At 31.2% G+C, this 14408-nt stretch overlaps 1 protein-coding gene across 1 annotated transcript in view; it reads right to left on the bottom strand.

Moving 5' to 3' along the window:
* EYS (eyes shut homolog) overlaps positions 1-14408 on the bottom strand; it is a 1667443-nt gene that overhangs the window by 1519744 nt on the left and 133291 nt on the right. The window contains exons 6-7 of the mRNA XM_060030409.1: positions 11101-11266; positions 1556-1695 (exon numbers count right to left, since the gene is read on the bottom strand). Of these exons, the coding sequence (XP_059886392.1) occupies positions 1556-1695; positions 11101-11266 (306 nt within the window). The remainder of the gene's footprint in view (positions 1-1555; positions 1696-11100; positions 11267-14408) is intronic.

Genomic DNA, 14408 nt, shown 5'->3' with positions numbered 1-14408 from the left:
CTACACTGATGTACTGGAGTGTTTTATTGATGATACTGCAAATTATAAGAACTTAACATGATATTGTAAATTACAATTTCCAAATCTTTGGAAGACCTTACACTGATACTAAATTGAATTAATAAATTATCTTTGGATACCTTAATAATTTTTAAGTAAGAAAAATAAACAAATATTGATCTCTAAATATAGTTTTAAATTACCATTTTTCTTATAGAATGGAAATTAAAATGTGCACATGTCATTAACTGATGTATATTTATGTTTATATAGGTATATTTATGTTTATTTTGACTAACAAAAAAGTTGATAAAGTGTTATAAAATGTGTGCTCATGAAAAAATAAAATAGCTAAAAATTATTGGATTGCTCTCTCTGTGTTTTCTATTAAGTCGAAAACAGCAAATGTTCATTACTTTATTTAAAGTTGGTAATTATTTTTAAAAAATACAGAGAAATAGAAATATGTATATAAGATAATATGTGATTTGCTTGTTTCCTAAAACAGTTACTTATTTAAATTAATATAATATATATTGTTTTTTAATATGTTGATAAGTCAAATGTTTCTTAAAGATAAAAACTTAATCATCTATGTGCATAGTTGTGTATCTGTACTTAGCTAAATACACATGTGAAAAAGTATATTAAGCTTAATACATATGTTCATGAATTTTAAAAACATAATGAAAAATATACTTGAGGGCATACGTGAAATTAAAAGTTCTGAAGAGTTTGAAGTCTGTTTGCCTGTATTTGTAATGCCTCTCTAGATGGTTGTATTTTATGTACAAAAAAACTTGCATTATTTTCTATAAAGTTGCTCAATATTAATGGATTTATTTATAATGAAAAGAGCTTAAAAATCTTTACTGAAAATTTTGTATGAATGATACACCAAACAGAAAATTACAATTTGGTTTTTATTTATATAAAATGACCAAATTAGGTTGTGTCCAGACAAGAGAGGTTACAAATATTAGGATAACTCTCTAAACTTTTTGGAAAACTCCTTAATCATTTTGACAAGAAGTTCCTTATCTACTTAAAATTAAAATTCTATTTTTTTTCCTGTTGTGTTGTTTAGAAATATCTATTTTGTACATGGTAGAGGTAAGATTGGGAAAAAGAGGGCCATTCTTTGTATCTTTGCCTTAAGTCCCACAGTTGTTAGTGGTAAGACTGACCAGAGACTAGAAATCTTCCAGAGATTTAACTACATTCCAAAGACAAGGGTAGTTATTTACAATCTTTAAACAAAAAAGTGGCATTATCACATCTGTGTTTGACTGTCTTTAAATCAGTCTGTAAGTTATAACATAAATAGGAGACAGAAGACTAGGAATAAAGTGGTTCTTAAAACTCTTTACTACCTCTCTATATTATAAATATAAGACGTAAAAAGATTTCCAAGTACATTGTTGAGAATTTATGAAGTTATATTTAAGCTATGCACATCTCGAACATTGAATTTGCAAGCTTCACATTTCTAGCATTTTTCAGACAATTATGAGTTAAAGAGGCAATAAGAAGCTACTACAGAAATGTACCTCACCTTCCTTGTTCCTTCACGTAGGAACCAACACACATGACCAAGGGCTTTGGATCGGTTCAGACTGACAGCACCTTCCATGCAGCTACAAGCGAGAAAGAAGTAGCTGCCAGTAACCACTTCATGATTTTCACCTTCTGATCCTTACAAACAAAGAGATGAAATATTAAATAACCTTTCACACACTTGAATTCACATTGAATTATTAAAGGCAGTTGTCACATTACTTGATAAATGCAATTTGGCAACACTTACACAAAATAAGCTTCTACGTTTGTAGAATATTAGATTTAAAAGAGACCTAAAACAGAATAAGGCCCAACCCTCTCATTTAAAAAATGGACTAAGAAATACAGCAAGAGAATAAGACACAGTTTCCAGGCCATGCTATTTAAAAAACAATCAAATGCCAAATAAACTTCCAATTAATATTTATAAAAATAATGTAATAATGATAAACAATACATTTTACACAAAAAAAATGTTTGCTCTTTATCTATTGTAGTCGTACAGGGAACAATTTCAAAAGAAATTTGGAAAAATTCCTTAAAATATTTATAATAGAAAAATGGCCAGTACCTTATCCTAGGTTCCTGACAAGAAGGAAGAAAGTCAGGGAATATAAGTGTGTGTGTGTGTGTGTGTGTGTGTGTGTGTGTGTGTGTGTGTATACATAGGTATAGACATACATAAACACATTTATACATATACATATATAATGCAGCTACTTCATGCTCTGATGTTAAAGATAATATCTGTGACACAATAAAGAATGAAATTGCTAAAAAGCAAAATAATGTGACATATAGAAGCAGACACACAGATAACCCAGACTTAGAATTATACTAAGACTGTACAATATCTGTGGTAAATGTGTTGAAGTATCTATAGGAAAAGATGAATATAACTGGTAAACAGATTTGGAATTATGGAATGAGAGATTTAGAAACTGTGAAAAAAAGCAAAAACCCAAATGGAAATCCTAGAATTGTGGGGAGAAAGGAGTTAATTTAGTCGAGCTGAGCACTTCTTATCTTTCATTAGTGGATGTAACATTTCCAGGTAATGAAAGAACATGGGGAACCTGATACAATCTCCTTGTGAATATAACTAAACCTCCTATAAAGGAGACTAAAATATTTCTTAGGGAGATAGTATTTATCTACAAAACCCTCTAGCTGATAGCCCTATTTTAGAATTGTTTCTAATTTACAAACCTACAATTCGTGAGACATGACTTCTTGCAAAATATCATCTAAATTATGCAAAGTACAGATGAATTATAAATAGAGAGGGTTCACAAGCTGAAATCTCCCTGCTGTGTGCAGACCTCATTTAGAAATCTCACCTATTACTCTGGGAAAAAAAGGAAGAAACTAGGAAGCCATGCAGAATGTTTCAAACTATTTTCAGCCTTACCAGTGTAACTTGACTGCTTGTATTCTTAAGATTATAAAATATTATTACTATATTAGTAATAAAATAATCAATGGATAGGATTATCAGAAGATCAGGCACAAGAAAGAGAAGTAAATTAATGATGTCAAAAAAAATCATATCTTCAGCGTGCTGAGAGAAAATAACTATAATATGGTTATGTCAGCCTGGTACAATGAATTCCTTTATTTCCTGAAGAAAATAGTATTACATTTAACTGTTTATTCAGTATTTGGGAGAACTTGGATATGAGACCCTATTTTTTGTGTATTCTTCATTGTGAAAAGGTTTTTTTTTTTAGTCTTTTTTTTTTTTTTTTAGATGTTGGGGGTAGGGGTTTATTAATTTATTTTATTTATTTTTGCTGTGTTGGGTCTTCATTTCTGTGCAAGGGCTTTCTCTAGTTGTGGCAAGTGGGGGCCACTCTTCATCGCAGTATGTGGGCCTCTCACTGTCGCGGCCTCTCTTGTTGCGGAGCACAGGCTCCAGACGCGCAGGCTCAGTAGTTGTGGCTCACGGGCCCAGTTGCTCCATGGCATGTGGGATCCTCCCAGACCAGGGCTCGAACCCGTGTCCCCTGCATTAGCAGGCAGATTCTCAACCACTGTGCCACCAGGGAAGCCCGTGAAAAGATTTTTTTTAAAACTATTTTAGTCAATTACTTTAGAGCTTGTAGGATTATTCAGATTTTATACTTATTATTGAATCAGTTTACCAAACAAGTATTTTTTCTAGGAATGCATCTATTTTATGTAAATTATCCAATTTACAAAGCTTTCCATAATGATATATCTGATTAAACATTTGGATTTAACTGAGATATTTTTGCCTCCTCCTCCCCAGACTTCTAAAAGGAGGTAACAAAATAAATTAATTAATTAATAAAATAAAACAAAACTTTAATGCAGTGAGATAACTAGAGGGGAGAAAACAAATTTTGAGAAGTTGAAATGATGGTGGAGGCGTGGGGACTAAATTAGCAGAATGGGAACAGAAAAAACACAAAAGTCTAATTAGAAGGCATGTTTATGAAAAACAAAGTCATTTACCTAGACAATCTTGAGATGCTCAGAACTTAAAGATATCCAAGAATGTGGTACTGAGATGGGTTCTGGAAACAAGGAGATTAGTAACACAGCTTCTCTCCCAAATCACAAATTCGGATATTATACTGACTCTTCACTCACCTCCCCCAGGCCCACAAATAAATAATTTTCAAGGTTTATTCTTTGGAGAAAGGGAATCTTTTTATGTCTTCACCTCTAAATAGAGTCACCTGAAGTTGGCAGAAAGACTCCAAGTGAGAAAGAACAAAACATCGTTCAACTTACAGAAAATTGAGATACTGAATGGAACAGAAGAAAATTAAAACAAATCAAAGCTATAATAGTCTTATAGACATAAGAAAAGTTATTTTACTTATATAAAACAACAGAATATCATGAAAATGTACAATTTAGACAACTGAAATTCTCTAGACAATTACAAATATAATAAAACAAAAATTCAACACTAGTTTTGAGATATTAAATGGGGAATACAGTAGAAAATAAAAAAATAAAATAATGGAAAATAAATAAGAGATTATGAGAAAATGAAAGAATCAATTTAGAAGATGCAATATCAAAATTTTGGACTTAGGGGTACAGAAAAATAAAACAGAAAAAAATTCTTAGTGACATAATACAGAGACTACCTAAAAATTGAAAGACATGCTTCCAAATAAAAGGGTTTATCAAGAGATATTGACAAGATATGAACAAGAATACAACCATGGGAATGTAAATTGGTGCAGCCACTATGAAAAACAGTATGGAGTTTCCTCAAAGAAAATCAAAAATAAAATTACCATATAATCTAACAATTCTACTTCCGGGTTTTTATTCAAAAGAAACAAAAACACTAACTCAGAAAGATATCTGCACCCCATGTTCACTACAGCATTATTTACAACAGCCAAGACATGGAAGCTACCTAAGTGTCCATCAGTGGATGAATGGATAAAGAAGGTGTGGCAGATATATATATATATATATATATATATATATATATATATATATATATATAATATATGTATATATGCATATATATAAATAAAATGGGATTATATATATATAAATATATAAAAATATTGTTCAGCCATAAAAAAGTGGAATCTTGCCATTTGCAACAACATGAATGGACCTCAAGGCATTATGCTAAGTAAAATAAGTCAGACAGAGAAAGACAAATACAGTATAATCTTACTTATATGTGGAATCTAAAAGAAAAAAATCTAAAAAAAAAATAAAAATGAAACCAGATTTGTGATTGCCAGAAATGGGGGGTGGGGGATAGGTGAAATGGGGCATAGTGGTCAGAAGGTACAAATTTCCAGCTGTAAAATAAGTAAGTCCTGGGGATGTAATGTGCATGGTTACTATAATTTATGGTACTGTACTGTACATTTGAAAATTGTTAAGAGTAAATCTTAAAATATCTCATCACATGAAAAAAATGTAACTATGTGTCGTGATGAATGTTAACTAAACTTTCTGTGGTGATCATTTCACAATATATACAAATATAGAACCATTATGTTGTACACCTGAAACTAATATAATATTTCAATGATATTTCATTTTTTAAGAAGAATATAATCCTCAAAAGTTTCAATATAGTGAAATTTCAGTACACCGAGACAAAGAACATAAAAAAAAAGACTTTAAGAGAGATGATCCCATGCAGAATATAAAGAATCAAAAGATAGCCTATTACATATACAATTCTACATTATTGCATGCCTTCCTTTCTTTTCCCTTTATCATATATCTCATAGATTGTCAAATCAGTACTAGTATTACACAGTCATTTCTACATCTGTGTTTACTCTTTTGCTCAAAGAGCCAATGATGCCATGCATAATCTTGCACCTATATTACTCATCATGTGGATGAGGACATGTGGTGGGAAAGCTAGGTCAAGAATTATATACATTTATAGTATTGATAAATATTGCAAAATTGCTCTGCTCAGATATTATAGTGATTTTCCATTTCAACATCAATAGATAAAAATCAGCAAGTTGTCAAACTCTCAGTTTTGCCAGTCTTATAGGAGAAAAATTATATATTTATGGTGCTTTTAAAAATGTGATTTGCTCTCATTATAAGTAAAGCTAAGCATTTTCTCAAATATTTAGTAATACTTTCTATGCCTCATGTACAATTTTCTTTTGTTGTTTGCTTCTACGAAGTCTTCACAGGTAGACATTTTTGCTTTTCATGCAGTTAAATTACCAGTCTTTTCTTTGTGGCTTCTACCTTTTGTTGGTAACTATAAAGACCTCTCTCAGCCAGGTTCATAAAATAATACATCAACATTTTTGTGAGTTTTTTATCATCTCAATTTTTATATATAAAATCTTTATTGATATGAATTTAACCCAGAGTATTTACTAAGATACAAACCAGTCTTTTTTCCAGATGACGATTCTGTTGTTCAGCATCAAATATTGAATAGTCCCTATTTATACTAAAGATTGACATGGCAAATTCTATTATATGCTAAATTCTCTGCATATTTGGATTTATTTTTGGACTTTGCATTTTGCATATATTTTGACTATCAATGCAATAATACCATGCTTTTCATTATTGAAGCTCTATAATATGCTTTAATATCTGGCAGAGCTAAGTCTCTACCCCACCAACCTGCACCATGTGCTTTTTTTAGAGTACACCTGGCTTTGTCTATTTAGTTTTCTATGTGGAACTTAAAATGAATATAAAAACATTGTTCTTATTTCATTGAAATCTTAATAAATATATAAAATAATATGGTGATTTGAAATCTTTAATATGTTAGGTGTCCTCTCCATCAACATGGTATATTTTTAGAAATTTCTTTCCAGATATTGTGTTTGTAAATATACTGTGGCAATACTTAAAGTTTTCTCAACTTAGAACTTTAATGCTTTTGCTAATTTTAGTCCTAGGAATTTTAACTTCTGTTTACATAACATCTTTTTTTTTTCATTGTATCATTTAGTTAGCTCTTATCTGTATTTGAAAGTCATTTATTTCTTTTTAGCATATTAATCAATTAACACAATTCTGTTACTGAAAACTGTTTTGAAAACATTATTATATGTAATATAAGTAAAAATCATTAAACCACATTTGGTTTTTAAAACTCAGATTTGTTATTTAAATCTTGAAATAAGGTCCTAACATCCTCAATGGATATAGAAAAATTGTAGGTATTTAACAAAAGCAGACTTGAAAGTGGAGCAGTATGGTAAGAAAAATACTTTTGATAAAGATTTCCTTAGATATACAGGATTTTCTATTCTCACATTAATCATTGTAAAATTACAACAATAACTAATAATGAATTGATTGTAATTAATATATTGAAACATCTTCTGTCAAAAATATAATCCACTACTTCTTGAAGGAAAAAAAGAATTAAAAGTAAATATTGGTTTTCAATAACAGTTCACAAATACATAAATCACTATTCATTTACAAAAAAGTTCACTGGTACATATTAAATGTTTTAAATGTATATGTTTAATGTAGTTAACTAAACAGAAATGATCATAAGCTTTAAAAAAATAAAGACATTCAAAGCAAACATCTCCTTTTTTGCTGTGATTTCATCTTTTCTTAACCATGATTCATATTATCTTATTTCATTTCACAACTCATTATCCACTCTGTCAGTATGTCCTTTTCTCAAACCTAATAATACATATAATGAACATAGATGATGACATTGAAAAGAAACAGTGCATGTCAGCTCTTTCTCAAGTTGTGCACCATAGACCAATTGTCCTTGAAGGGGCTTCCTCTAATTAATTACCTTCCCTTCTTTGTAGAGCAATCATATTGGCAAGAATTGATTGGGCGTGTAAGACACTTCATTTAGTTGGTAGAAAAATCTCTTAATTAAAATAATTTTACTGCTGGTAAAATTAATGCACCCCATGAAAATTTACCAGCTTGATTGTAATGTTCCTCTTCAATTATATTTTATGAGAGAAAAAGAAAGATCTTAACAGCAACAAGAAAAAATAGGAATTACATAATATATGTAATTCTATTTACATACTTAAATCTATCCTATATTCTTTTTTTAAAAAAAACTTTACTGAGAAAAGTTGCACTGCTGAATCCTGTACTGACATTAAAAAGAATTTAGGTGGCTCTGCTTAAATATTTTTTTGACTATTGAGCTTTATTGTACTGGCTTCTTTCACTTGGGACAGTCCAGGTCACTTAAATTCTCACATGTGGAGGTCACATAATTCTTATTTTTGTGATAATTAGATATATTCATTAATTTCTGAACCTAGATTCATTAAGGGATAATGACTAAGTACGCTTTCGTTACTTTGATGATAATTGCTCAGGGCTGATTTATCCATGAGCAATTTTGACTTCATATTACCCCTTATGTCCTAGAAAATATATGTTATACCACTGTCATTCATAAAATAAGTACATTTGCTCAGAGATGATTTATCCACTAGCAATTTGATTTCCTATTACTCCCCTTATTTTTCCTAAAAACACTATTTGGTACTTTATTGTTGTGAATACGTTCCCTTTACCAATTTTTAGTTTTCAAATAAGTTTAATGTTTAAAATTAAGTGAATGTATATATTCTATTATTCCTACTTTGAGACAAAGGGAAATGAAAATATAAAAATGATGCAGGCACTGGAGTCCATGAACTGATTTGGCTGGTAATAGAAGACTATGTTTCTCACTCTGCACATTAAACGTATTTTAATGGAACCTTAAAGATCTGTGTCCACCTCACTACAAAATTCCAGTTTGGTTGTTTTGTAGTGGAAGTCTAGCAGTAGTATGTTTTAAAAGTGTCTTGGGTGCTTATACTATGTGGCCAAGGTTTAAAAAGGACTGAGCTAACACAATCCCTAAATTGTCCTGAGACCAGATATTCCATGTAACTTCTCTAGTCTCAGTTGTTGTTCTTGTTTGTTTGGTTTGATTGTGTAATTTGTGAAATAGTAGGTATTCATACCAGAGCCTCTGAAGTTCCTTTCTGCACTAACATGACATAATCAACAAGTTATTGCTCTCTTCTTTCACTTCTGGTCTTGAGTGTGATTTGCTTAATGAATCACTATTTCTGTCATTAGGGGTTGTTAACTCTCCAGCACACCATCTTATGATCATGTTGAAATAAATTACCATGTCTTCTGTTTAAAAGGCTAATTTGTTAGCTTACTTCAAGACTGTTTTAATGTAATAGTACTCTTATAAGTGCAGCTGTTGTCAATTGAATAAAATTAGCCATTGGTTGAGAACAGATATGTCAAACCTACTAATTTGCTGATTGTTGATAAACTATAATGTCAAAATATCATTGACAGAGGAAATCTTCTTTAAAATAATTAATTGAAGTACTGTTCAATTTCAAGAATTTGGATCAATTTGCTTGAGCGAAGTCAAATAGCATTAAAAGATTAATCAAACAGAAAATTATGCTCATCAAAATAGATTTTGAATAGGAACTGCCATTGTATAAAACAATTAGTAATATATTTAACTAAATATGTATTGGAATTATTTTATTTCAAGAGTCAAAGCCAGAAAACTAGGCTTCCTCTTGACACGTCTATCACTTGCTCTTTGTATACAATCCATAAAAGGACTTTCCATCACCTCACAGTATGACTACAACTAACTCTACCATTTTTTCCCTCTCCAATCTATTTCTCCACCTGATCTTTTTTCAATTTTTTTTTAATGTGTCAAACGCTACAAGGATTTTAATCCCACATTTTAGTTTGGACATTACTTTCTTTCCCAAATCTTATTTTTACTCTTGTTCTCAGAGTTTCAGCCAGGACTTCAAAGGACCATCACTTCTTAGCGTTTGTTTTTGCTTTTATTTTTTTCCTAATGTGCTTTATTGGAGTCTGATTGACATACAAAAAGTTGGAGATATTTAATGTGTACAACCTGATGTGTTTAGAGAAAGTATACACCCGTGAAGCCATAAACACAATCAATGTTGTCAATTTATCCATCACCTTCAAAAATTTCCTCCCACCTGCTCTGTTTTTGGCTTTTTTTTTCCTTTTGTTGTGAGACTATTCAACATAAGATCTGTCCTTTTAGAACAATTTTAAATATACAATGTGTTATTGTTAATCATAGGCTCTGTATTGTACATATTTCCAAAACTTGTATAACTGTGAACATTTGTACATTTTGAAACATTGTTATTTATAAAATAAAATTCCCTCAATATAGAATGCTGTCTTCTCCAACTTCTCTACCATGGCCTCGCTGTATTTATCTCTGTTACTTTTTTTTTTTAATTATTTATTTATTTATTTTTGTCTGCGTCAGGTCTTCATTGTTGCGCGCGGGCTTTCACCAGTTGCGGCGAGCGGAGGCTACTCTTTGTTGCGGTGTGCGGGTTTCTCGTAGCGGTGCCTTCTCTTGTTGTGGAGCACAGGCTCTAGGGCATGCAGGCTTCAGTTGTTGTGGCGCACAGGCTTAGTTGCTCCACAGTATGTGGGATCTTCCTGGACCAGGGCTTGAACCCGTGTCCCCTGCATTGGCAGGCAGATTCTTAACCACTGTGCCACCAGGGAAGTCCCTATCTCTGTTACATTTTATCATAGAAACTTTATCTGACCTCCCAACCTACTCTCCCAATTGCCCATATTTTCTTTTCTTTTCTTTTTTTTTTTAAACAGGTTCTTTGGTTATAAGTTTGCATAGGAAGATGTTTCTTTCTGTAGGAGCATTTTACTTCAATTTACAATTATATATTTATCATTGTGAGTATTTTCCCAATAAATCCCTCCAAAAAATAGTTAGATCTGTGAGAGCAGAGGGTAATTCTAGATTTTTTCAGTTATATATCTTGCACCAAGCAGAATTCCTGGGATGAAGTAGATGATAAGCATATGTATGTCTTTTAAAGGAACACACCAGAGAATAAGAGTATTAAATTCATTTTTACTTTATTTTGTGTTTTGAGATATAAAGCATTTTGTGTGATTGGAAAATGAATACTTACCTAGTAAATTTTGAACTGACTTAAGCAAATTAAAAAAAAAAAAACACTTTAATTGAATTACCTGTAAATTTCAATTGCCACACGTATTTTAATTGAGGAGGGCTTGCAACTTCAGCTTGAAAAATACCATGGCTGATGGCTCCACAGTAGCAGGCGTTCAGATGAATTAAGCAAACATTCTTCACAAATCGACATGAATTTCTTGTGCACCCTGGAGTGCATATATACTAAAAAAGGAAATAATAAAATTGATTAAAAACTGAAATATGTTTGATATATAAACTTTTGCTTATACAAACACACAGCTAATTTCTAAAACCACCAATTTAAAAAAAGTCTATAGAAGACACATAATATACCACTCTTCTTATTCCTTCTATTCCTTTCTCTTCTCTTTCTGTAGCATCTTGCCTTATGTTCATGTTCATACTGCCTATGTGATATTCTTTTGGCTTTGACTCACTCCTTAACCTACAATGTTTCCTTATGTTCCGTCTGCTGGGTTATAATTTTTTACAAATGAAAAATAATCATGGTACAAATTATGAGATGCATCATCTAAAACATCAGTGGATCACTTGGATTAACACAATGAAATGCCAAGGTACTGTTTAAGTTTGTCAGTTTTTTTAAAGGTATATTATTTGAAAATATTTTAATATAATCAGGGCATATTTTCTAATAATATGATTTATCTGCAGTAATCTCTAGTATCTTCAAAGACAGAATTCATATCTGGTTATACCCACAATTAAATTAATTAAATTTACACAATTTTAAGTCACATTCAAGCTATCATTAAGTTTTAATACATGCTACTTTACTGAGGTCTTAGGATGACATAAGTCAATAAGATAAATTTAAGTCCTGGAGACAGACAAGGGCCATATATTCTGTTTAGGGCATATCTTAAGCCATTTATAATTCTCCTAGTTTCCAATGAGCAAATCCCCCCCCGAATTTGGCAGAAGGAAGCACAGCTGAGTCATGAGGCACAAGGACTCACTAGCATCTAACATTTCCTTTAATGCAATTACTGTACTAAGCAAGCTTTGTTCTAATTGTTTCAGGTCACGATGGTCTTCTACCTGTATTCACAATAGAATTCCTAATGGCTACACAAAGTATGAATCTTAAAGTATGAATTTTTATATAAATTAGTACAAGACCATATATCTAACTGAAATCAACACTAAATACTAGAAACAATCTGAAAAAAATTATCATTTCATTATACTGAGTGGCTACCAAGAGAACACCATTTTGTAATAAATTTCTAAGACTTGAGATCACTGAAAGTTTTAACCCATAATTTTTATACTAAGACACAGAATTTAAACTCTCCAAATGGTATTAGCCAATCTTCACTGTCAGTGGATTTGTGATCTTCATTGTGATAAGAAATATGAAGGCCTAATAAATTTGAATTCATGACTGTACAAAATAAACAGCATAGTAGTATATGGTTTGTATTAAGACCCAGTAGAGTCATCTCTTTACTTAAAACAAAACAAAACAAAGAACATAAAACTCAGCTTAAACAAAGCCGTCTCTTAGATTTTTTTGTTTTATTTGTGTATGTGTGTGTGTGCGTGTTTTAAACTAAGAATATCAGAGTCAGCTGCACCAAATATATGTGTATAATCCTCATTTCTGTCTGGAAAAGTCAAGAATGATGGGTCCATTTAGAAATAAGATTTTACATCCTCTGTAATAACTCTAGGGGAGGTGGACAAGTAAAAAATAGGGGACAGCTAATGATGACAGATGCCAGGCAAAATCATAGGAATAACATGGATCCTTGCTTACAGTGCTGTTATGGTGCTCATCCTGCTAGTTTGAATGTTACTTGAACTCAGGATATAGCTGAATAAAAAAACCCAAAGCTCCCCATGATAGTTTTCAAGGAAAGTCAGAACAATTTATCCATCTTTAGACCCTTCTATCCTGAACAAGGACACTGTGAAAGTTTCCTGTCTCTAAACAAAGTTTGGGTTTACAAGAACTTATTTGGGATGGGAAATTGGAGCCTTTATTACTATATATATAGATTATTGCAACACAGAAAATTGTGTCTGGCAGCAACCTGAGTGTTAGCAATTTATTTCCTTAGACCATATGTAAAGGTTAGGAGGTATCATGATATAGGTCTATTCTAAAGGTGACCTCAGTCAATGACTTGTGTGTTCATGTGAGAATTCATACCAACACACACACTCCACAGCGACAACAAGAAAATAAATGAAAACAGGTGAACAGAACAGAAATAAAGTAAAATAGTGAGATTGAAGAGTGGAGGCTTTTAGGCAAGTGAACTAAAACCTCAACTCTGAATAGCTCTGAGTGTTCTAGCAGCCAAGTAAAAATATAAAACATGAAAATATAGTGTAGGTCTTCTTGTTTATTAGAAGAGGTGGATTTGCATTTTGGTGGATTCATTTTAGTTTATTGGAAAAACCATATTTCCAGATGACACTCCTAAGGAATAGTTGTCATATGGAGGAGGATGTTAAACAAGTGATAACACTTTAATAATATGATATTTTTGTGGAAAATTATTTAACAATTTGACCATGAATTCATAAATATTTTTCTGCATAGTGCTACTTTGTACAAATAAGATGGTTTTCAATAAATTGATTCTTTTCTTTTTGAGTATGAATTTTGAAAATGCCATTAATGGAGGAAATAAGTTATTCTGAATTCACATGGACATGATGACTCACGTAATACCTATTGCCCATTAAAACACTATTTTATAAATTCTTATAAACTTAAATAGACAGACAATTTAACAATTCAGAATCATTTGTATAACAAGATCGGCATCTTTGTGAATTCAGTTACTCTAAAGTGACCTCTTTTTAATATTGACACTAATTTCCAATAGAATTAATAGTCCTCTCTGTCATTAAGTTACCTGAAGTTCCACAGTGACCCCAGATGCCATGGTAATACTAATTTTTCTCTATCAATTTTATTTGGACCAAAGGGGATTCAAAGTTTTACAAGAAAATAATCATTTAGCTATTTGATGTTTTATTCCTTCCCAAATTAATACTTTACAAAATTAATACAAATAGTTGGAATTAATACTTTACCTTATTTTTAATACTATTATATATTTCCCATTCAATACGTGGATTAAGTAACAAATATTTGTTAGAAAATCTGTGCTTGTCTAGAAGATCTATTTCCAGACATTCCAGATCTACTTCTTCAACATGCATAAGTTTCAACCTTCATCCATGAAATAGAAATATAATCCCCCTGAAATAAAAGGGGTTCACTTGCATTGGCAGAGTGTATTTAAGGTGAACAATTCACTTGTTTGTCTGGGACTTAATTTTTTTAGCATTGAAATCCCTA

This window comes from Delphinus delphis, chromosome 14 (genome assembly GCF_949987515.2).
Source record: "Delphinus delphis chromosome 14, mDelDel1.2, whole genome shotgun sequence".
Taxonomy (NCBI): Eukaryota; Metazoa; Chordata; class Mammalia; order Artiodactyla; family Delphinidae; genus Delphinus; species Delphinus delphis.
This window is presented reverse-complemented; position numbering and strand designations above follow the sequence as displayed.